This window comes from Balaenoptera musculus, chromosome 9 (assembly GCF_009873245.2).
Source record: "Balaenoptera musculus isolate JJ_BM4_2016_0621 chromosome 9, mBalMus1.pri.v3, whole genome shotgun sequence".
Classification (NCBI taxonomy): Eukaryota; Metazoa; Chordata; class Mammalia; order Artiodactyla; family Balaenopteridae; genus Balaenoptera; species Balaenoptera musculus.
The window spans coordinates 1,360,514-1,385,556 of record NC_045793.1 but is presented as its reverse complement, the minus strand read 5'-3'; the positions used below and the strand labels follow the sequence as shown (position 1 = coordinate 1,385,556).

At 48.7% G+C, this 25,043-nt stretch overlaps 1 protein-coding gene across 5 annotated transcripts in view; it reads left to right on the top strand.

Moving 5' to 3' along the window:
• UBE3C (ubiquitin protein ligase E3C) overlaps positions 1-17,778 on the top strand; it is a 120,719-nt gene extending 102,941 nt beyond the window's left edge. For all 5 annotated transcript variants that reach the window (XM_036864155.1, XM_036864154.1, XM_036864152.1 and 2 more), the window contains 4 exons: positions 1,850-2,038; positions 2,139-2,205; positions 6,828-6,958; positions 16,262-17,778. In XM_036864155.1, the coding sequence (XP_036720050.1) occupies positions 1,850-2,038; positions 2,139-2,205; positions 6,828-6,958; positions 16,262-16,432 (558 nt within the window). In that variant the 3' untranslated portion in view covers positions 16,433-17,778. The remainder of the gene's footprint in view (positions 1-1,849; positions 2,039-2,138; positions 2,206-6,827; positions 6,959-16,261) is intronic.
• Positions 17,779-25,043: the final 7,265 nt, after the last annotated feature.

Genomic DNA, 25,043 nt, shown 5'->3' with positions numbered 1-25,043 from the left:
GACGTCCAGGGCGGCAGAGAGGAGAGCTCTTGCTTTAAAGATTCCATGTTTAAAGATTTAAATATGCCCCTCAAAACGGAACTCTGAGGACAGGTTTGACGTGATTTAAACATACATAGCTTTTTAGGTGTAGCCTGAGAGAGGAGTTGAAATTACCAGTGTAACCACTTTAAGGTTACTAGAAATGTCAGTGCTGTCTGATTAGTCAGGTAACGGGGGCTTTGGAAGCTCTTTAAACGATACCTTCACGGGTCCTTTTTCTTCCAGATCACACAGTACATCATCATTTATTATCTGCCTTTAATCCACTTAAAGGAAGGGGGGTGGTGTCTTAGCTGTGGAGACGGAACAGCCGGCTCCTGTGGCCCGGGTGACGCACAGGAGGCAGCGCGGCCTCCCCCCAGAGCCCCTCCTCGGACCTGGCGGTTGCAGCACTGAGAAGGTGAATTAGTGAGCAGTGAGCGTCATCTGATAAAGCTGCACAGCTTTGATAGCACTAGATGGCTGTGTGACCGTCAGACAGGATGATTTAAGTAAAGCCATCACCAGATCCTAAAACAGCCCCTTCTGTAAAGTGATAAAACAACTGGGGTAAAATGCCATCGCCCAGAGGGAGGGGGTGTCTTTGCTGCACTTGGAATATAATAACTACCAAGAGGCTAGAGGCTGTGAAGGAAATCATGGCGGGGGGGGGGAGGGTATCAGTCATTTTCCCGTGGTCCGTAATCTAAGCATTCCTCTGCTTTTACCCTGCAAGTTTGCCCCCTACTTCCTAGGCGTATTGAGCCTGTTTTGAATGTTACCCAGTTTCCACTGGCAGCAGTCCCCTTACGAAATAACTCCTCCACTCTGGAATGTCTTTGTTCACTATTTTGGATGTATTTATATTTCTTTATCCTTGGCATACATTACCTCATCCACACGCCTTGAGAATGCATTTCTTTTGTTTAAGCGCTAGTAAACAAGGATTCTGAAGTCTACTCTGATGAATTAGGCTTCCATATTTGTAGCTGTCTGTGGAGTTTTGTCTCGTCAGCTTTGCTTATGTGAGTTTACATAGTCACAGTTCCAGGATGGACAAAGCAAGTGTCACCGTGTCATAGAGTTCAGGGCCGGGTGACTTCTCTGTGGCACGCACTGAAGTGGGGTGCGGGGCACCCGAGTCCGGGCTCCCCATCTCCGCCGCGGCTCATCCCCCCAACGCTCCAGGGTTGCTTCCCCGGGGTTCCTGACCCTGCGATTTTCTGAGTGTCGTTACACGGTGATAAAGAAGTTCTTTCTAATGCTTGCAGATACATGAGAAATGGAGTTATTTCTAGTGATTACCACTACCCTTTTTATCATATTCAAAGCACTTTATGGTAGTAATATGGAAACACAGAGAGAAATATATGCTACCTATATGTACAAGTAACAATAATCATTTTACTACAACCTTAATTCGTTAAGCTGCGTTTTCTCCAGAATGAATCCCTTCTGACTCGTGCTGGTTGTTCGGTTCATATCTTTGCACTTCGTGATTTCTTTTTTTTTTAATTAATTTTTTTTATTGCCCTGTGTGATCTCTCGTTATTTTTTTTTAATGGAATTGCCATGATTACATTGTAGCATCATGCCTCGGCACTTTGGAGAAAGCCGGGGTGGTTCATGATCTTAAAGACAGAATAAGCTGCCAGGCTCTGGAGGGTCCCATCAGAGGACTCGTCCACCTGTGAGGCCACACGTGCTGGTTTTCACTAAGAGTCTCATGTACAGAGCAACACAGTCAGGTTCCCTTGAAACAGTTGCTCTTGCTCTTGTTTTACCCTGTACTTTGAGAAGCTTTTGACTCTCCCTTTAATATTCACAGGTGGTTGAGCTGAAACCGGGTGGCAAGGATATCCCGGTGAGCAGCGCCAACCGGATCGCGTACATCCACCTGGTGGCCGACTACCGGCTGAACAGGCAGATCCGCCGGCACTGCCTGGCGTTCCGGCAGGGCCTGGCCAACGTGGCGCGCCTCGAGTGGCTGCGCATGTTCGACCAGCAGGAGATCCAGGTCCACTTCTTGCGCCTGCGGGCACGGGTGTTTCCTGGCGGGAAAGGCCTTCTTCGGACCTGCCTCCGGTTTTATAACCGGAACTTGTTCTTTTTTCCAGGTATTAATTTCTGGTGCACAAGTTCCCATAAGTCTGGAGGACTTAAAATCCTTTACAAACTATTCAGGTATGTTATCACTACTAGTTATTCACCCCTGAAAATGTTACAGATGGTCATATTTCCAGAGTAATTTCTAACATGCTTTTTTACATGGGTAATTCATTCATGATTTGAAACCCAGGCTGTATGGGGTTACAGTGAACTCCTCTTCCTGTCTCATTTCCCACCATCCCATTCCTCCCCTGCCCGTCCCCACCAGGAGTAACCACTGTTCTTGGTGTCTTTACATATTTACATATAAATACAAATTTCATTCTTATTTTCCTTGTTTGTATGCACTATTCTGCAGCCTGCTTTTTTCTCTTCACAACTTACCTTATTAAGCCTCTTCTTATGGCCACTGGGTTGCTTCCAGTCTTCTGCTTTGAAAAATAGTGCTAGGCCAAAAAAAAAAGAAAAACCTAAAAACTGAACCTCATCAAAATATGTACTTTTGATTAAATTAAACTTAAAAGTTTTTACTCTTCAAGAAAATGAAAAACCAAAAAGAAGACGTATAAATGGCCAATAAGCATATAGAAAGATGCTCAACAACATTAGTCATTAACGAAATAACAAAAGCATAACTAGGTTGTTCAGAGTTGGATTGGTGTACTCTTTGGGTGTTTGTGAGGTTTTTTTTTTCTTTTGGCCGTGCCACGCATCATGCAGGATCTTAGTTCCCCAACCAGGGATCAAACCCATGCCCCGTGCAGTGGGAATGTGGAGTCTTAAGCACTGGACCACCAGGGAAGTCCCATAAACTTTATTTTATATACTTGGGAGCAGTGAAAAGGAAAAAAAAAATCATCCTTAAAACAACCACTATTATTTTGGTTTGTTTTCCTTAACCATAGTCTGTTATTCTGGTATTTTCAGGGTTTTTGGTAAAAATCAGCAGACTGATTTTAAAATTTATATGGAAATGTGAAGGACCTAAAATAACCAAAACATTTTGTAGAAACAAAGTTGAAGGATTATCACTCTGATTTAAAACTTACTATAAAACCACAATAATTAAGACGTTGTGGAATTGGCACAAGGGTAGGCATATTGATCAGTGGAACATAATTGGGAGTTCAGAAACAAATCCTTAGATTTACAGTTAATGATTTTTGACAGTTCAGTGGTGCTGGAACAGTGTGCACATGGAAAAGAATGAGCTTAGACCTTGACCTCACACTGTATGCAGACATGAATTCAACAGGATCAGAGACCTGTAGGTAAAAGCCGAAACTGTAAAACTTCTAAAAGAAGATATAGGAGAAAATCTTCATGACTTCTGGATTAGGCAGAGTTTTTAGTTGTACAGCAAAAGCATGGTCCAGAAAAAAGAAATTGATAGAAATTTGGACTTTCTCAAAATTAAAGATTTTGTGCTTCAAAAGATACCATTAAAAAAGTGAAAAAACAAGCCAGAGATTAAGAGAAAATATTTCCAAGTAATATATCTAATAATGGCTTATGTCCACAGTATATAAAGAACTTTTGCAACTCAATAATATAAACAACTGAATTTTAAAACATGGGCAGAAAATAAAGTGTTTCACTTAAGAAGATACATAAGAATGTCTGGTAAGCAAGTAAGCACATGAACAGATGTTTAACACCATTAATTATTAGGGAAATGTAAATTAAATTCTGATGAGATACCACTACATACCCACTAGAATGACTGTTCTCAAAGAAGACAGTACTAAGTGTTATTAGTATGTGAAGAAATTTGAACCCTCTTGACTGGTGGCAGTGTTAAATGGTAGAACCTCTTTGGAAAAGTTTACAGTTATATGAAAAGTTAATTGTAGAACAACTGGATTTTTGCAAAAGAATGAGGCTGTACTCCCACCTCACACCATATGCAAAAATTAACTCAAAATGGATCAAGAACTTTAATGTAATACCTAAAACCATAAAACTCTTAGGAGAACACAGGGATAAATCTTCATGACCTTGGATTTGGCAGTGGGTTCTTAGATATGACACCAAAAGCAGGAGCAACAAAAAAAAGTAAATAAATTGGACTTCGTCAAAATTACAAACTTTGTGCATCAGAGAACATTATTAAGAAAGTGAAAAGACAGCCTTCAGAATGGGAGAAGATATTTGGAAATCATATATCTGATGAGGGTCTGGTATCCAGAATGTGTAAAGAACCCTTACAACTCAACAAGAAGACAAGCCAGTTCAACGACGGGCAGAGTGCTTGAATAGACATTTCGCCAAAGAAGATATTACAAATAGCCAGTATGCTCAAAAAGATGTTCAGCATCACTAACCACTATGGAAATGTAAACCAAAACCAGAGGGAGATATATTCACATCTATTAGGACGGCTGTTATTACACACACACACACACACACACACACACACACAGAAAATAACAAGTGTTGGCAAGGATGTGGAGAAATTGGAACCCTCATTTATTGCTGGTGGGAATGTAAAGTAGCCAACATGGAAAATGGTTTGGTGGTTCCCCAAAAAGCTCAACATAGAATTACTATATAATCCAGCAATTCAGGACTTCCCTGGTGGTCCCGTGGTTAAGAATCCGCCTTCCAATGCAGGAGACGTGGGTTCAATCCGTGGTCGGGGAACTAAGATCCCACATGCCTCACACCACGGCTAGGGAGTCTGCGTGCCGCAGCTACTAAGCCCGCACACTCTAGAGCCCGTGCGCCACACCAAAAGATCCCACGTGTCGCAGTGAAGATCCCACGTGCCGCAACTAAGACCCAACGCAGCCAAACAAATAAATAAATATTAAAAAAATAATAATCCAGCAATTCTATGCCTAGGTCTATATCCAAAGGGATTGGAGGCAAGGACTGAAACACCTGTGTTCATGCAACATTGTTCACAGGAGCCAAAAGGTGGAAACAACCCCAGTGTCCACCTACAGATGATGGATAAACAAATGTGTTGTAGACATACAATGGGAATATTATTCAGTCTTAAAAAAGGAATGACGTTCAAATGCACGCTACAACATGGATGAATCTTGAAAACATTACGCTAAGTGAAATAAGCCAGACACAAAAGGACAGATGCTGTATGATTCAACTTCTATGAAATACCTGGAAGAGGCAAATTCCTAGTCACTGAAAGTAGATGTGAGGTTACCAGGGGCTGGGGAGGGGGCACAGGAAGTTACTGCCTAGTGGTTATAGGAGTGTCTGCTTGGGGTGATGGAAACGTTTGGGTTGGAAACAGCAGCGATGGTTGCACAACGATGTGAATGTAATTAACACCCTTGGATTATACACCTGAAAATGGTTTAAATGGTGAATTTCATGTTACATATTTTACGACAATTGTAAAAAGAAACCTATCCAGACTCCTCTGTTCTGTTGAGTGCTGTTTCCCAACCTTTCCTCCCAGGTAAATTTTGAGAAGGTTTTGGAAATGGATCATAGTGAAAGTTGCACAGCACCGTGAGTGCAATTTCGTTTAGTGAAACATCTTTAAAAGCACCCTGAAAAAAAAAAAAAAAAAAAAAAAAAAAGCACCCTGAGAGACAGACCAGATCATGGTTGTCTATGGGGTGGACATGGGGGTTTTTGAGGAAATGGATATGTTTTAAAACTGGATTGTGGTGATGGTTTCAGAACTATACATTTACTAAAGTAAATTACGTATATCCATGTGTGTATATTTATATGTATATAAATGTGTGCATGTGTCTCCCCTTTCTGTAATTAATTTGTATTGCTCTAAATTTGAACTCTAAAGGCAGATAATACCTAAGGTCACATTGTCCTCACTATCAAGTCTTCTGTTGAAAAGAATGAAATCAATCCAAGCTTTCCTTTGCCAAGAAGTGGTCTTGGCTTCTTTGCGTTATCCTGTCTGCACTGAAAGCGTATGCCTTTAATGATCCTAGCTATTCCTATTCTAGTAAATAGGTTTAAAATATTACCATATTCATTTTGGTGCCAATTAATGCACTTAAGATATTTTATTGATGATACTTCTGTAGTATATTAACAATGAGGGAACAACATATAGCAATTATTTCAGTTTTAGGAAGCACTTAACTAGATTAAAAGCTGTAGGTAGCAGATATCCCACTTCAGAACAGTGGTCTAATTGAGTGCTGGGGTTGGTTGGTAACCATGGTCTCTACCTTGTTGTCGGAAGGATGGGTGATAAAACAAATTTAGATACTAAGATGTGTTGGCAAAGTAACTAGCTCTATTAAAAATAAAAATCCCAATGTTTCTGCTATCTCTAGATGTGTGACAATCATGTAAATCCTTTGTTATTTAGGGTTTGCTACTCAACAGAGGCTGATTTTTAACCCCTAGCAGAGTTCTTAAAACTCAGACCCCTTTGCGGCATCTTTTGCTGCCAGGGTTCATCTTGTAGCTGCAGGGTGTTTGTTCCTCATTCTGGCCTTTGGTACTTTACCTTCTGAAGCTTCTCCCCCTGCTGTGTACTTGCCCATCATCTACCAGGACAGACAGAATAAAGGTGTTTCTCTAGAGTTAGCTTTCAGCCATGAGCTGAGAGAAGAAAAGACTGTTCATCACTGGACAGGCACGACGAAAAGGAATCACTCTTATAAGTTTGTTCCTCTGGTGCCTTTAGGAGAATCTTGCTTCTGCAGTTACCTCGTTTTTAATAAAAACGTCTGTTCCTTTTGTCATAGGAGGCTATTCTGCTGACCACCCCGTAATCAGAGTCTTCTGGAGAGTTGTGGAAGGGTTCACGGATGAGGAAAAGCGCAAACTGCTCAAGTTTGTGACAAGCTGCTCCCGCCCCCCTCTCTTGGGGTTTAAGGTACACAAGCTCGCCACAGCTGGCTTTAAACACCAACTTGTACCTAAGAAAGCCAGCAGGGTAGCAGATGGGGCTGAATGAAGTAGTGCGTACACATTGTTTTCAGAGACTAGTATTGACAGTGTGTCAAAACACCTGGTTTATTATTTTGGTACTATGTTTTTAGCCTCATTAACTGCGTATTTCAGCTCCATCACTGAAGGATTGGTTATTATCTGTGTATCCTGGTGCTGGTTTCATCTGGGGTTTTTTTCCCTGCGTTCGCAGTGTCGACCTCTTGCTGTGAGGGTTGTCACTGTGCTGGTGGTTAAAAGCGAGGAGCTGCTGCAGCCGGGCGGGCGCACTGTGCCGTGCGTGAATGATCAGTGTCACGCATCTGTGCGGCTCAGGCTGGTTTCACTTTTGAACTGAAGAAAACACAGGCTACGAATGTTGATGTCGGGTGTTTGGGAAGAATGATGCATGAGCAGTAGTATATTTTTTCCTAGTTGCTCACTGTTACTTATTTCATGTTACCTGGCCTTACTGTGTCGTTTCTGGTAATTCATGTTGATCTCATATAAACTGGCTTAATATTCTTAGCAATTAAAATTGGTCATGGGGGGCTTCCCTGGTAGCGCAGTGGTTAAGAATCCGCCTGCCAGTGCAGGGGACACGGGTTCGAGCCCTGGTCCGGGAAGATCCCACATGCCGCGGAGCAACTAAGCCTGTGAGCCACAACTACTGAGCCTGTGTGCCTAGAGCCCGTGCTCAGCACCAAGAGAAGCCACCGCAATGAGAAGCCCGTGCACCGTAGCGAAGAGTAGCCCCCACTCGCCACAACTAGAGAAAGTCCACACGCAGCAAAAAAGACCCAACGCAGCCAAAAATAATAAATAAATAAATTTATAAAAAAGATAAAATAAAATTGGTCATGGGACAGTTTATGTTTTCCTTATTCATGGTAAAAGAAATAAAGCTATATTTAATAGTTTAAAGAGGCACACAATGGTATATATAACATAAAATAATATCAAGTTAGGTAAGCATTGTATATCGTGTCTGCTTGTGAAACCTACTGGATTGGCATTCACTTTCCAAGAACCTTGCATTGGACACTGAGTTATGTATCGGTTGTTCTTTTCTTCAACTTTTTACTTTGAAATTAGTTAAAATGTATAGAAAAGTTGCAAGAATTGAACAAAGAACTTATTAACCCACTTTGACCCATTGTTAACATTTTGCCACATTTGTTTTATCATTCTCTCTATATACGTATATTTCTTTTCTGAATCATTTGGGAGTAAAAGCTGAAGACGTCATGTTTCTTACACATTTTTCCGACCACCTCAGTACCCTCTTACACAGCCACAGTTAAGTGATCAAAAGTAGGGAACGCGCAGTGATGTCCTGAGCTTGTCTGAGCCTCTGCTTCACAGAGTGTGGTCCTGAGACCAGCAGCTTCAGCACCACCTGGGACCTTGTCGGAGCTAAAACATTCTCAGGCCTCGCCCAGACCCCCTGAATCCACTCAAGGAGGGGGCTCAGCCCTCCTGTTTGCACCTGCCCCTCGGTGTCCAGAGCACCTGCAGTGGCCCCGCCGTCCCACAGTGTCCTCCATGGACTTCGGCTTCCCTGGTCTGCAGTCCAAGCCGAGGCTGCACGCTGTGTTTACTGGCCGGTTTCCTCCAGTCTTTGTTTAGCATTTTCAGCGGGTACTGGCACGTTACCTGAGAATATCCCTCAGTACAGTGGAGCACTTCCACTCCTGGGAACGAGCGGACTCACGTGTGTTCACACAGTTCTCACGGGATCGCTCAGAGCAATATGACTGATAATGACCAAAAACTGAAACAGTCCAAATGCCCATAAACTAGTCATGGATAAACAGAATGTAGTCTCTCTGGGCAACAGGATACATTCAGAAATTAAAAAGAATGGATTGCTGATACGGACTACCACGTGTGTGAGCATTGAAAACATTGTGCTGAGTGAAAGGACTCAGACAATAGACTACAGACTGTGTGATTCCTTTTACATGAAATGGCTTTAAATGGGTGGAAATGGGGAACTTTGGGGGGAAATGGCAACATTCTGAAGTTGGATTTATTTCTTTTTATATATAAATTTATTTTATTTATTTTTGGCTGTGTTGGGTCTTCGTTGCTGCGTGCGGGCTTTCTCTAGTTGCGGCGAGCGGGGGCTACTCTTCGTTGCGGTGCGCAGGCTTCTCACTGTGGTGGTTTCTCTTGTTGCAGAGCACGGGCTCTAGACGCGCGGGCTTCAGTAGTTGTGGTGCCTGGGCTTCAGTAGTTGTGGCTCACGGGCTGTAGAGCGCAGGCTCAGTAGTTGTGGTGTACGGGCTTAGTTGCTTCACGGCATGTGGGATCTTCCCGGACCAGGGATTGAACCCGTGTCCCCTGCATTGGCAGGAGGATTCTTAACCACTGCACCACCAGGGAAGCCCTGAAGTTGGATTTAAATTGTACATTTAAATGGGCAAATATTACAGTATGTAAATTACACCTCAGTTAAGGTGTTTTTTTTAATTGACATCAGTAGCTTAATACAGCATCCCCAAAAGTGCCATCAGAGCTAGAGCAGTAAAGTAGAGAAATGGGGAAAGGGGTGTGGCATAAGTGCAGTGATTCTGTTTTTCATAGGAGGTGAATCACTGACTATTTCAGGGGCAATGAATAATAAAGACATGAATATAAACAATTATTGAATAATATTATTCAGTGATCTAGCAGAACTAAAATCCCTCTCTATCTTCCAAATTCTCAGAGGGAGAAATAAACATGCAAAACAAGACAACCAAACCAACTCTATTTACCAGATAATAGAAAACAAAGTTAACGTGGACGATCATAAAACAGAAAACAGAGAAATGAGAGCAAGCTGAGCGGCCACAACAGTGAACGTGCGTAGAGTAAACGCATTTATTAGAAGAAAGACACTCAGACTGAGTCAGGAAAAAACTGTGTGCAAGTGACACACCTAAACAAAGTGACTCAGGAAGATTTAGTGATGCTTCTAGCTTGGTATATAATCCCCCCTCCTCCCAAAAGAAATAGATGGATCTACTTCGTGGGTTTAAGCCCTGGCCTGCAGAACCAGATATGAAAATTGGCCTCTGTGACTCTAATGAAAATTGGGCAACAACGTGAAAGAAACATGTCTCCGCGTTTTGGTTCCTCTTGGGCTTGTAGCGAAGTCTTTAAATCTGGCCGTGTGGGATCTAAAGAGCAGGAAGAAGGTAGATGAGAGGTGCCAGCGGCACAAATACACGGAGCTAATATAGGAGGTTTCCCATCGGAACCGTTAGTGTTGTCTCTCCAAACAGTCATATGAATTAAATTCTTACATATGAAGATTTTAACATGATTAGGTAATTTTGTCAGTAACATTTATTATGAGAGACAAAGCTTACAGTATCTTCCAGTTTCAAAACCACACCAAACCTAGAAGTAAGAAAACTAAGCATCTAGTTTCAAGAAGGGAAGTTTGGAGGGACCTACTCCATCAAAAAGCTGGGTGGAAGACCTAGAGATTTCTGCCAGCTCCTGGTTAATTAGTTAAAGCCCGTGGTTTTTGCTTCAGTAAAAATTAGGAGTCTTGCTGGAAGGTTCTAGACATTCTGGCAGCCAGTGGAAGAGCCAGTAGGAGTATTACAGGTTTGGAGGACAGGAAAAGTTGAGGGACTTACATTAACTTTCAAAATCCCAAGTAGAATTATAGTGAAAGTTCTCTGGTCCTGTGTTGATGATCCCATATAATCATAATTGAGTTACCATTATACCATGAAAAATAACTTTCTGGAAGCCATGAGACAGTCTTCCTGTTTCACATTTTTTTCAATGATCTGAAACATTTTAAATGCGAAACTTATTTAAGAGTTTTCAAATGCTTTTGTGGTTGTCATTAGACTCCAGATTTGGGGAAATCACCGTAATGTTTATGCTTTCCGGTTAGCTCAGTGTGTGTGCTGAAAGGGCTGACAGAATTCAGATTTGAAAGAAGAGAATGGCTTTTAGTTGAAGTACTATCAGTAGCAGTGGCAGGCATGCATAATTTCAACGTTATGAAACTCCTTATTGCCAGATTATTGGCGAAGAGTAGCATCTGCTAAAGCTAATTGAAGTTTAATATGTTTAATGAATGTGATTGTTACAGACCAAAAAAATCATTAAAGTGCTGTAGAAAATTGTTAAGTTGCCATCGGGCCACATAATAAATTGATGATTTTTCTCACTCTGAATTAATGCAAATTCCCGTTGTACTCTGTTTAGTTATGCACAAAATGGTACCCTTGACTCAGATTTCAACAAAGAACTTCATTTTTTTTAAACTTTTGAGACCCCAAATAGGAAATTCAATTAGCATTTTGATAGAAACAGTAAAATGTGGCATTTAACTGCAAAATATATTTCAAACTTTCCATTTACCAATCATTTATCCATTTACCCAGTACTCACTGACCCTGCCTTCAGAGACCCTTTTCTGTTTCAAAACTGTGATGTTTTTATTTTAGTATATTCAAGCATTTGAGAAAATTGTTGCCCTCAGTGTACTCAGAATGCTAAATAATAAATGTAATAAATGTTATTTCTGTTTCTCTTTTGGTTCCGTTTCTAACATTTTTATGAGACATTTAAAGTGGCACACAGGGGCTTCCCTGGTGGCGCAGTGGTTAAGAATCCACCTGCCAATGCAGGGGACACGGGTTCAAGCCCTGGTCCGGGAAGATCCCACGTGCCGCGGAGCAACTAAGCCCGTGCGCCACAACTACTGAGCCTGTGCTCTAGAGCCCGCGAGCCACAACTACTGAGCCCACGTACCACAACTACTGAAGCCCGCACGCCTAGAGCCCACGCTCTGCGACAAGAGAAGCCACCGCAATGAGAAGCCCGCGCACCGCAACGAAGAGCAGGCCCCGCTCGCGGCAACTAGAGAAAGCCTGTGTGCAGCAACAAAGACCCAACGCAGCCAAAAATAAATTAAATTAATAAATTTATTAAAAAATAAAAATAAAGTGGCACATAAACTATAATTAGGGGTAAAGACAGTGGGTTTTAGCACATATTAACATGCCATATAGTTTTTGTTTCTTTGGTTTTTTTTGCCTGCATTGGGTCTTTGTTGCTGTGCACGGGCTTTCTCTAGTTGCGGCGAGTGGGGGCTGCTCTTCGTTACGGTGCGCAGGCTTCTCATTGCAGTGGCTTCTCTTGTTGCGGAGCACGCGCTCTAGGCACGCGGGCTTCAGTAGATGTGGCACGTGGGCTTCAGTATTTGTGACATGCAGTCTCCGTAGTTGTGGCTCACGGGCCTAGTTGCTCCGCGGCATGTGGGGTCTTCCCGGACCAGGGCTTGAACCCGTGTACCCTGCATTGGCAGGCGGATCCTTAACCACTGTGCCACCAGGGAAGCCCCGACAGGGATTGTGTAAATGAAGTTTTTATTTGCCAGTAGAGAACCGCGTAAAGACTGATGATAAGAAACGTGTAAGTCTCTGGAGTCAGCAATTCGTGGCCGTGCTCTCACTGCTCGGTTTTGCCCATGTCATAAAGTATGTGCTAAATTCAACGTGTAGATGAAACAAAACCCAGTTGAAATGCAGTTTTGGCCCTTCGGGCACCTGTCGTGGGCTGACGTGACACGTGCTCAGGGTCCCAGTCAGGGCAGGAGCTGCACTCCTGTTTTGTTCTTTTTTTTCCTTGCAACAAAATTAATGTTTTCATTATAGAAAATTGGAAGTTGTGGTTAAGTATAAGGAAGAAAAAAAATACCTATAATTGCTCCCATTCTAACCATTATCGTGTTTTTACGTGAATGTGTGTTTGTATCTATATATATATATGGGCATGTGTTTATGCAGGTAGACATGATTTTAAAATATAACTTAAGCTGTATCGTGTTCAGTTTTACAGGCTGCTTTCTTCACTCAGCATTACATCAGGATCATTTTTCCACATATTAAATAGTCTTTGAAATATTTTTAATAAACTTCATAATGTCACATCATGTGAGTCTACCACAATTGATGTACTGTTTTTTTTTTTATTAGTTGTTTACAACTGTTCCTTCCTAATAGTGCCGTCAACATCCTTGTACCTAAATCGTCTGCATCTCTGATTATTAGGATCCACTCCTAGAAGTAGAGGCCATGGTGAATGAAGGATGTGAATGTGTGTGAGTTCCTGCTGCTTCCTGCCAGGCTGTCCCCACAAAGTTATCAGGTTACACCCACAAGAGGAGGATTTGGAGCCGGTGTCCGCAGAGACCACTGAATAGACTTGCCTCTGCGGTGGCATTTGAAGCGTTTTCGCTCCTGTCGCAGCTCTAGGGAGGGAGCATGCTAGTGTAAAGGGCGCCGACCAGAGGTCCACCGTCCTTGTTCTCACTACTCACCAGGCACCTGAGCTGGGCTGCCATTTTGCTTTTCTGTCGCCGTTTTCTGCATACGTTTGGCAAGGAAGTTTAACTAGCCAGGCTTCTGAAACCCTGCAGTAGTGGAAAGGCAAGAGCACGCAGGCCCGAGAGCTAGCAGGCTGAGGCTGTCTGGGTAGACAGTCCCCACTTTACTGTGCTCCTGCTGGAAGGGATCGTATACATCACATCTTGTATCTAATGACATTCACGTGTCACAGAGAGAGTCACTGGTTATCTGTAACCATCAGAGGACCTGGCGTGTTCCGCCTGGAACAGTGTCTAGGAGTTCAGCCTGCAGATGCATTTGCCCAGTGTAAAACGACTGGAGGACATGGTTACTTATTGCATCATTGTTTGGAAAAAGTGGAAACGACCTAAGTGTCCATTTACAAAGAGTGCTGCACGTGCCTGCTGGGACCCGTGCAGCTACAGAGAAGCAGTGGGGAGACCGGCTTGGTGCGGGAAGGCCACAGAGACGCGTTATCAGATGGAAAACCGTCAAGGTGCAGACAGCGTCTATAATGCGCTAGCGCTTTACGCTTGTTAGGTGGAGGAGGGAGAAAACACTCTCTTGTCTCTGCATCAGGTCTCTGTGGAAGGTCCTCAAGACACCCACAGCATTGCTGCTCATGGGGTGGGAACTGGGCAGCTTGGGGGAATTTTTACACTATAGCTTAAAAAAATAGCCACAACGTCATTATTATGTCTAGAAAATGACTGCGAATGCCCGACGGCATCGGTGCGGCTGCTGCGGGCAAGCCGCAGTCCAGGCGCTGCGTCTGCCTGGGGCGTCTCTCTAGTCCTTCCTGGCCTGCAGGCCCCGCCCTCCTCGACTGTGCCTGTGGTCCGGTCAGTGGGGGAGCTGGGTTGCTTCTCTGCGTGTCTTGTAAACTGGTCGCTAGAGGTTTCAGCAGATTCTAGATGTGAATGTTTCCTCTGGCAGCAACACTGCCCGGACGCCGTCGTGACGCCCACATCCTCTGGCCGCAGCGTCGGACCCAGTGGTCGTGAGTCACCTCTGCAGCGCGGCTCCGTCTGTTTCCAGCATCCGGGCGTCTGCGGGGCTGAGCAGTCACTGTGCTCGGTCACCGCCTAGATCCATCCCTCACTGTGGTTAAAGACAGCTGTCTTCCAGCTGTATCATTTCTTCCTTTCTTAGCTGATTTTTCTATGAAGGAAAACTTTACTTTTTCTCATCAACTCTTTGGTTACCCTGAGGACTGTTTGTACAGCCAAGATACAATAATCAAGTAAATCTTGATTATTCCTCATTTACAAGTTATCAGAACATTGAGGGGGATAACTGGCATCTTCTAAAGTACATTTTGGTTCCTTTATTATCACTATGAACTTTTAACGTTTGATGTGTTTCAATCCATTGCAGTCACTCTTTGATATTCAGTATCCCATACATGGGTGGGCGAGGGCCTTCATGTGGGCTCCGGAGTCCCAGGTAGCTTTGGGTTGCTTTCTTGCTTTTTGGTATGACAAGATAGTAACACTTGTCACGTACATTTCCTGGCCCACGTCTGGAATCAGATGTTTTCCCAAGAAGCCCTGTTTCCTTTCTTCGAGAATAGGTTGGTAGAGACCAAAACCCAGGCACTTGATCTGTTCATTGTCACAGGTGGTCGTTGTGTCCAGGCCTTTTCAGTGGACAGAGCTAGGAAATGGGCGTTCTTTTGTCCCCAAGAGGAAAATTCATCACAAGTTCAAACTGCTATTTCAAATTGAAATTTAGGCATATAAGGTTTTTATTTCTTTGATTTTTATGTTGGGGTCTCTCTTTACCTATGATGATCTTGGCTCCTGTTAGTTCATTTGCTTCCTCTGATAAGTTCTAGGGTCCTATTATAAGTTATAGTTCTATCTAATACTTATATAATGGTGGGACTTCCCGGCTGGCGCAGTGGTTAAAAATCCGCCTGCCAGTGCAGGGGACACGGGTTCGAGCCCTGGTCCGGGAAGATCCCACATGCCTCGGAGCAGCTAAGCCCGTGCACCACAACTACTGAGCCTGCACTCTAGAGCCTGCGAGCCACAACTACTGGAGCCACATGCCACAACTACTGAAGCCTGCGCACCTAGAGCCCGTGCTCTGCACCAAGAGAAGCCACCGCAATGAGAAACCCGCGCGCCGCAATGAAGAGTAGCCCCCGCTCGCTGCAACTAGAGAAAGCCCGCATGCAGCAACGAAGACCCAACGCAGCCAAAAAATTAATTAAAAATTAATAGCAGCCATAAAAAAATACTTAATAGTTATACATCATACTACAGTGGTTTTAGAACAATACCAATAATTTACTGTGACATTTCTGAAAGCCGTTGAAGATCTCTTTGCAATTCTAAAACACTGGAAATATTCCTCTCTGTGATTAAGCCACCAATAAATAGGTTTATTTGTTTCATTTTGCTTTTGATGTTTAGAGATTGCCTTTTTCTCTCCTTGATTGAAATTGTTTTACGCTTCCTGTTGCTGCTTCCACGTGGCTCCTGAGCCTGACCCATAGTGTGGTTCGTTTGGAGAAGACGGGCTTCTGCCTTTTCTGTAGTTTGGTATAAGCAGAGGTTTATATATTCAGCTGTTTACCCTTGTACCTTTTTGAATTTTAAACACATTTTTAAAAGACTAAAAAGTGAAAGCTTTAGAGGCCCTGTTCACTGACAAGGCTGTGTCTCCCATGAATTAACGCTATTCTTTATCCCTTTTTATGCGTGGAGCCCAGGGTACAGTATTTGGTAGAAATTCAGAGCTGAGTCTTGAGCACAGTGAAAGGGCGAGTGTCCTTTTGGGGAAGGGTGACTGGGGGCGGCAGCTTTTGTGTGTGAGTCTGAAAAGCTCATTTCAGGCCGTGCTTGTTAACGGTCTCCTGCGCACCCGCTGTCTTCCAGGAGCTGTACCCCGCGTTCTGCATTCACAACGGGGGCTCCGACCTGGAGCGGCTGCCCACGGCCAGCACCTGCATGAACCTGCTGAAGCTCCCCGAGTTCCAGGACGAGGCTCTGCTGCGGAGCAAGCTGCTCTACGCCATCGAGTGCGCCGCGGGCTTCGAGCTGAGCTGAGCCGGCACGGCCGCGGCCCACCCTCGACGGCAAAGGCCAGGGTCTCCGCGCGGCACCTCGGGCCAGCAGGGTGCCCAGGCTGGACCCCTGGCTCTCCTGGGTCCCTCCCCCGCCACCCCTCTTCCTGCATTTTTAAATGATTTATTAAGTTGTGCTCTCATATTTAGATGGGCGTTGCTTTTCAAATAACTTAAAATAACCAATGTCACGTGCCGCGTGGCTTAGTAATTTTGCCAAGAAGAGCACAGTTGTAAGACTGGTGGCAACTCAGTGAAATTAACCAAAGATGGAGCTTTGGCTTTGCTGGTGGAGCCGAGCGCGGCCCGAGCCACGCGGCCCGGGCTCCTGGGGGAGGCGCTGCTTGCGGCTCGGCCCAGCCCTGGGTCTGCAGAGAGACGGGCCTGAGGGCGGAGGGGCTCGCGCTCGCTCTCGCTCTCGGGGTCACTGCTTCTCGTGTGGTTGAATTGTTTACAAGCCTAATTGGTAAAACTAAAGGCTTTTTTTTTTTCCCCCTGCTGCCTTTTCCCACAGTGGTTAGGTTTGGAAAGTAGGTAACAATGGTAATATTTTATTTGTGTTTTTTAAGCCATTTCCCCAAAATGGGACTAGCATGCTTGTTTCCGGCCTGCCGCTGACCTGCATCTTGATGGTTTAGACATTACTGTGTGAGGGTGTGTATGAGGCGGGCACTTCCTTCTTTTTCCATTTCTGTCTCCACCTTGTGCCTGGAGAGCTTTCAGGGGAGGGGGTCTCGGTCCAGTCCCTGCGGCGTGTGTGACTCACGATGGCTCGGGGAGAGGAGACCCTGCAGCGCCGTCTCAAGTCACTTGAACCAAAGTGGCCCTGCGCCTTTGCACTGCGGCCCGGGCTCCGCGGGCCGGTCCTCCTGGATGTGCGGGGACGCCGCGCTCCCGCCCCCTCTGCCCCCCGTCGGTGCTGCTGTGTAGGAGGGGCGGGCAGCCCAGGCGCCCGGGGCCTGGGTGATTCTCTCGGGATTCGGCACTTTATCAGGACCTGGGTGGTTTCAGTCTCCACAAGTCTCCAAAAGCGGAGAGCGTTTCAGAGCGTCACCTGTGAACACAGATGCTGGGGCCGCGGAGGACCCTGGACCGCGCGCGACTTCTCTCCCACGGCTGGTGTTCCGCTGCCACTGGAGCTCTGGGCTGTCGTGTTGAACTGGCCAGAATTAGCAATATACTTCTAAATGTGGGGGGACTGAATGACACTTTCGAGACCGTGACCGTTATCGAAACAAAATGTATAATTTCTTAATTTGAAGAATAAATTAAGTGTTTAAATGCTCTTTGTAGTCTTGATATACAGAAATAAAATAATTAGGGTTTGTCCTTGGTTTTATTTTTATTTTAGGTCGTTTTGTGTTGAATGTTCTATATCTTCTTTACTTATTAGTTGATTTGTATATTTCATTATCAGTATTTTGGAAATGGAATATCTGGGACTGAAGAGAAATGGGCAGTTACACTTATTTGGGTTTTTTCCCTCAGCTATCCTGAGCATATTTATTTGTATGTTCCAGTGGCTAAATATTTGCATTAAATTTTTTCCCAAGTCTGTGTTGGAGTCGTACCCCAAATCATTGTAATTAGTTCTGTTCTGCCCTAGTGAAACCACAACTTCTGAACGTTAGTTTTATCAGGCTTGTTTAAGTGTCATCAGTTCATACAGGGTACAGCCGCCTGTGCTTCAGAGGAGGTATGCTAGACAGGAACGCCTGCCGTCTGAAATGCGCTGAGCTAGGCTTTGAGAAGGTTGACCCGTAACAGCCCTTCCCATACGTGCTCTCCGGGCCCTCCAGGAGTGACCCTCACCTCGCCAGGTCTCACTGGGTTTAGCATTACATTACTGAGAAAATTACACTTCAGGAAGATTCTCCTTTCTCCATTGTCTCGTTTGCTGTTTTCTGGTTCCGTCTGCTCTCTGCTTGGTGCTGGTAGTTTTGTGCTCACACCATGGGAGAGGCTGCAGATACTTCTCACAGGCTGTGTCGGCGAATAGACTTCTGCCTGGTGTCCCGGGAAAGCTGATGAGGGCAGTGGTATCACACCGCGGTGCTCACGCTGCCCTGGTGCCACTCTGATACTGGCGATGTGTTGGTTCCGTGGCTCTTGGGGGCAGGGGCGGGTGTGCGTCTACGTGGCTCGGCTCTGGGTACCGCGGGGGCCCGGTGAGGCGGCCCCGGGCAGACCAGGCCTGCGGTCTGTCAGTCAGAGGCAGACAGTCGCGCTGATCACGGTGTGACCCGCACAGACCTGGGATGCTCGTGGGCTTGGAGCACAGGCCGGACTCTGCCGGGGGCAAGCTTCCTGAAGAGGGGAGTGCGGAGGTGGAAGTAATTTTAATATTTAAGAAAGAACGTAATTTGATATTTAAGAAAGGTGAACAGCTAGAGGTGCATAGTAATGCAAATAAAATAGAAATTTTATTTGAGCTAGCCTAAATGAGCTAGCCACACTAATATTTAGCTGATTTCCTACAGTCGCCTCTTGCAAATTCCTCTGCTCCCGGTCTGAAAGTGTTACGTACAATAGCGTAGTAACCTGTGCCCCAAATAACAGCCACGTCTGCACCACACAGGTCAGCAGATCTCCCCTGGGGTTTGTTTTAGGGGAATCACCCCCACTCCCCAAACAAAGGGTGAGTCGCTGAGCCCGACCTTGGCTTCCCAAGGCTTCTTCGTGGCACCACAGTGGTGGCCGGAGTGGACGACCGGAGGCCGGGTGACCAGCAGGTCCAGGTGGGAGGTTGGGCGAGAGCCGAGAGGATGGAGGCAAGGCCCGGCGGGGGCGCCTGTGGCCTCGGAGCATCCCGGACCACCCAGAGGTCTCTGCTTCCAGAAGACTCTGTGAGTTCTTAGCCTGAGTACTTCGTGCCTCAGCTTGCACATCTGTGAAATGGGGATAATCTAGATGCAGTTCTCCCCCATTAAGAAGAACTCACTTCAGTACCTGGTTTTGCTAACCAAAAGAAATCTGAAGAGGATTGGCGCTTTTACACCCCCCCAAAAAAAAGGCGAAAAGGGAAAATCTCGTTCAGCTCAGCGTGTTTTGCAGCGAGCGTTACAGAGGCAGCGCCCATCCCAGCAGTGAGAGCGGCCCCGTCAAGCTCCTTCCCGGAACCACACTCAGCATCTCAGCAGCAAGACGCTACAGCTGTGAGCCGTGTCTGTGAGCACCTGTGCTTCATCTCGATTGACTTTGTGCGTCCACGAGCAGGACGAGTCCTCAGGTAACTGCTTCTTGGCCTCACGCCTTTTCGGCTCAGGAAGGGTTTCCTCGGATGCTCTTATTTTCGGAGAGTTGTGGAACCTGTACTTTGGCTTCACAGGGATGTTACACCCGTTTGATGAGAGTTGTGAACAAGCTTTGGATGTCAACATATTATAAACCCAATATAACCTTATTTTCACTTAGGTGGTTTGATGTCACAGGTTGCAAATGTCACATTTTGACATCCGTGCCTTAATAATAACATTGTCGGGACTTCCCCGGCGGTCCAGTGGTTAAGAATCCGTCTTGCAGTGCAGGGGACGCTGGTTTGATCCCTGGTGGGGAAACTAAGATCCCACATGCCGCGGAGCAACGAAGCCCGCGCGCCACAACTACTGAGCCTGCACTCCGCAACTAGAGAGACGCCGGCATGCACACGACAATGAGGATCCCACGTGCCGATCCTGCGTGCCGCGACTAAGACCCGAGGCAGCCAAAAAATAAACTAACAATTTTTAGAATAATCATAACATTGTTGCCCGTAGGCCACATAATTCCTTTTTCCTCTGCGGAGACGGGCAGAAAAGTCACCCTTCCGTGCTCTCCTCTCCCTTGCCCCACTCTGGCTGTGAAGGGTAGTTGTCCTGGTAGCTGTGCCTGGTGCTTGTCGGTGCGACTGCAGACGCGGCTCTGCGGCTGGGCTCCTCCTCCGTCGCCTGCTGCCGGGCCGTCGGCTTGTGTGTGTAGACTGACGACTCGCTGTGTCGTTCCCGAGGTGCCTTCTTCGCCTTTGAAACTTGGTGCGGTGAGGATCTGCCCACCTTCCCCTGCGCTGCAGTTCAGGGACCAGCGCCCACCCTGGCCTCCTGGTCCTGCCGAGCCTCCCCCAGAGGCCAGAGCCACAGGGGAGGACTTCGCTTGCGGAGGGCATGTGAGGTCGGGCGGGCGGTCCAAGCACGGCGCTCAGTGCAGGAGCTGGGCCTAGCTCAGGATGGCGGCATCAGGAGGGCACGCCAGCTGGGGACGTCCTACAGCAGCTTCGGCTCCGATCCAGCACGAGGTGCTGGCCAGTGCTGTCTGGCCGAGGAACCAGGAACCGGAGGGACCCGTGAGAGCCCGAGCCGGGGGAGGGCCTGTCTAAAGGCACTCACGTTGTGTGACATCGTTAGCTGCCTCTGGCTGCTGGAACCTGGTGCCACAAACGGCGTGACTGAAACAGCACTTTTACCCTCTCGCGGCTCTGGAGGCCGTAGGTCTGAAATCGAGTGTCAGAGGCCCCGGGGTGGGGGGACACCCGCGCCCTGCCCCTCCCGGCTCCTGTGCTCCCAGCCCGGCCGTCCTGGACACGCCACTGCCTCTGTCGGCGTCCCACCTCCCTCTGTGTTTCTCCTATAAGGACGTTTGTCCACTGGCATCAGCCCCCCCCCGTAACCCAGAATGACCTCACCTCCAGGTCCTCAGCTAAGTTACATCTGCAGAGACCTTCTTTCAGGTAAAGTCAGTTCATGGTTCTAGGGACTGGGCCATGGACATAACCAGGGGGGGCGACCATCCCCCCACTACACGTGTTCTTCTAAGATGCAGAGGCTACCACGCCGTCAGAAAACCGGAGCAGCGTGGAAGGTGGGCCTGCTCGTGGAAAGTTGGGGCCGCCTCATTCAGGCTCCGCCGTGGCCGCGTGGCCTGGAGCAGGTGTCTTGATGACCCTCCGTGAGATGAGGAGGCCACGCCACATCCATGTTTCCCAAACCTGCCTGAAGATGATCCTTTCCCTAGCGCTGGGGTCATAAGTCTGTGTCTTGAAAGCGTCCCAGGCAACCCTTCCCAGGTAATTACAGGAAAACAGTTAGATAACCTCCAAACCTCCAGTCAGAGGCAAAGAACTTGCCAGGCGGGGCCACACAGCATTCCAGCCCAGGGAACCGTTCCCTCTGCTGGGAAGTCCTGACCCTCTGCTGCTGGGGCAGAGCCTTGCCCCCAGCTGAAGAGTCTCGGCCCCCTGCAGGGTGCGCAGGGCCGGGCTCTACCTGCAGCCACCGCCCGCCGCAGGCGCCCAGGCGCCTCTGCCCCTGGGACTCGTCTTCCAGAAGCTGAGTGCGGCCCACGGGCTTGTGGCTGCAGCAGGAACTGCCCTGCATCCCCCATCCACCTCTGCACCCCACGCTGCACCCCTGACAGCCCTCCTGAGGACACGGCAAAGGCTGACGGCTCCTGGCCACTTTCTCGGCCACCTCCACGTCCCAAGCCATGACCTCGGGGTTGCCTGGATCTGCGGTGGCCTCCAAGTCTCTCCCACCCCTGACCTCACTAACCTTCGGTCTCTTCTCAGCTCAGAGCCAAAGGAAGCCCCTGGTCCCACGCCAGCCCCTGCCGCTCCTCTGGCAGAACTTTCCAGGGTCTCCAGCTCAGGAAGAGCGGGAGCTCTGAAGATTCGGCACCCAGCGCCCGCCCTCCTGCTAACCGGGCCCCACTGGCCACCTTGATTTCCTCCCCGGCCTCAGGGCCTTTGCACACACTCCTCCCCTGGGAAGGCTCTTCCCGCAGACGCTCAGCTGACCTGCACCCCCGCTTCTTTCCGGTGCCCCTTTGCCCAGTGTCACTTTTCCTTCCCACCGTGTTAAAAGTGGTAACCTGTCTGCCCCCTGACTTACACCTCTCTCCATGGCACTAGTTCTGTCTGATACAGTATGGATTTCACTCATTTATTGTTTTTTCTCCCCGCCCCCTAGAATGTGAGTTTCATTACCAAGCCCCTAAACTAAAGCCTAGCACTCAGTAGGTGCTCACTCATTATTTGTCACATGGATGGGTTTTCTTATGAAGTTAGCTTTTGCTAAGCAAGGTAAATGTTAAGTTAATGTCTGTACAGATGTTCAGATTCTGAATCACTGGGCCGGACCAGAACCCTTTGCCCACGTGGTAACGAGCCTGCTGCCCCGCCAATCCAGCCCCGCGGCTTTCCTGCCCTCCCGGTGCTGACTTCATTCGCGTCGGCGCACAGGCTCCAGCGGGTGGTCCCCAGGGGGCAGCTGCAGCCCAACAACAGGTCTGTGCGACTAACGCCGTGACAGGTGGGCCCCGCCTGCGCTGGCCGTGAGTCGCCCTGTTTCTCTGGGTGATCCCACCAGCGGCCACATCCACCAGCCGGCGGCTCCATCAGGACAGCGGGTGGCCATGCCCAGCCGTCCCCAGCACTTACCACCACGCCTGGCGCGGGTGGACACAGCTATCTCTAAGGAGAGAAGGCGGTGGGAGGGAGGCTGGGAATGAGAGAAGAAACATCCGTGAAATCAATATGTTGAGGAATTTATATTTTACTTTTTAAAGGGTCAAACAAATGAAAAGTCGTTCATCCTGGAGTGTGGTCACCTGAAGAAGAGGCCCAGGCCGTCTGGGTAAATAATTGCTGTCATCTTACAGACCAGATGGATGGCTTTCCTGACGGGTGAGCGTCTCAGATCCCACATCCAGGACTGACCTCATGGGCACCTTCCCCTCCCCTTGGCCATGCCCACCCTCGGCCCAGGGCGCCCCAGGCAGGCCTGACCCCCCAGAACCCTCAGGAGGCCGGGCTCACCATGGGGAAGGGTGCAGACTAGGGTCTCGGGGGGAGGGGCGCACGGCGGGACCAGGGGGACCAGCGCCAGCCTCCGGGGTCCCTGCCAGGGGGCCGCACAGCACGAGCACGGTTGCCCAGGGAAGCTCACCGGAGCCCAGCGGCCAGGGTTTCGGCGGGTCGGTCACGTGGGCACACAGCACCCCCATAGCCCCCCTGACATGCTCCGCCTGCGGGCGCAGAAGTGGCCCAGGCCGGCCCGCAGAGAGGGGCACCCAGGCCCGGGCACGAAGGCTCATCAGCCAGGATGCTCCACGAGCCGCCAGGCTGTCGGGGGCCCGAGACCTCAGACCATGCGGCCCGGCCTCCTGGGCACACGTGGTCTGCACACCCGCCGTCCACGCCCAGGGCCCTCCGGGGACCCCAGCCTGGACTCCACAGGCGGCATGGAGAACCTGCTCTCTCTCGGGGGGCCTGGGGCTGGGCCGCAGCCGGCAGGGAGGGGAAGGGTCTGCCGGTTTCAGTCGGGATGTAAATACTCCCGCCCTGTTTTCATGCTGCTGGCGGGACGGCACGCGCCTCCCAGCGCTCCTGGAACTGGATGGACCCTCGGGAGCACACAGCCCCGCCCGGGGGGCTTGCACACGCCGGGACACGGGGGCGGGAGGGGATTCTGGCCAGGAAGCCAGGTCAGGCTTCTGAGGAGGGAAGGAGGCCCCTGGCAGCGCCTTGCAGGCTGTGGGGTTTCAACCGCAGGCGTGGGATGGGAAGCGCTCCGGGAAACGGGGACCACTGGACGGGGCCCCTCCAGGGATGGACCGGGAGTTCGGCTGGCTCGGCAGGAAGACTTGGAGCCCCGCAGCGTCTGGGTGGAGAAAACGAGGACCGGGTGGTCCTTGCGGCAGGTCAACATCACCACCCAGACCGAGGCGCCCAGGATTCACAAAGGTCTCTCCCCTGGGGGGCGTCTCTCGTGACAACGCCCACCGTCCCTTCCCCGCGCGGGTCGGGGGACACCTGGAGGCGACTCTGATGGAGGCAGAGAAACAGCTCCCGACACTGGAGCAGGAAGGCGGCTTGTGTGGGACGTGGGGATGGAGGGCTGGTTCCCAGCGGACCCTCAGGGCCCAGGAGGGAGTGATGACCTCTGCGTCCCTGGTCCGCCGAGCCTCGGGGAGGACTGCCTTTGGCCTGTCTCAGGTGAGATGTCCAACCCCAGCTAATTACCCATGGCCAGAGGGTTGGGTCACATCTCACAAAGGACTGCTGGAACCCTACTCGGTCATGCCCATGACTAAGGGGACCACCACTCCCAGCTGCCCACGGACACCACTTGGGAAGTGGGTGGGGGCCCAGCCCAGGCTGGGGCAGCACTCGGCTGGACCTGAAGGAAGGCCGAGGGTGGCCTTGCCAAGGGCCGGTGAACAGCCCAGCTAAGGCCCCGGTGGGTAGGACCAGGCCTGCCAGCCCCCAGCGTGCCTGCAGCTTCACCAGGGAGGGGAAGCAGCGAGCACAGACGAGACGAGAAGCACAAACGCCAGGGTCAGGAAGGAGAGGAGCTGGGGGTCATGAGGAACCACTGCCCGCAGCTCACGCTCCGGATTTAGGGCTTAGAAGTGGAAGCATCCCAGTTCTTGAGCTCCGGGTGGTATCTCTACATGCACCCGTGTCCCCAACTTCTCGGCCTCACAGAAAACAAGGGCTTCGGAACAAAAAGGGAGCCCACAAGTGCGGGGCAATTCTGGACGGAGCTGGGACTGGGTGCATCTGAAAACCCCAGGCTCAGGTCCAGAGGAATGCTGTCACCCCAGGCAGGGCTGCTGACTGT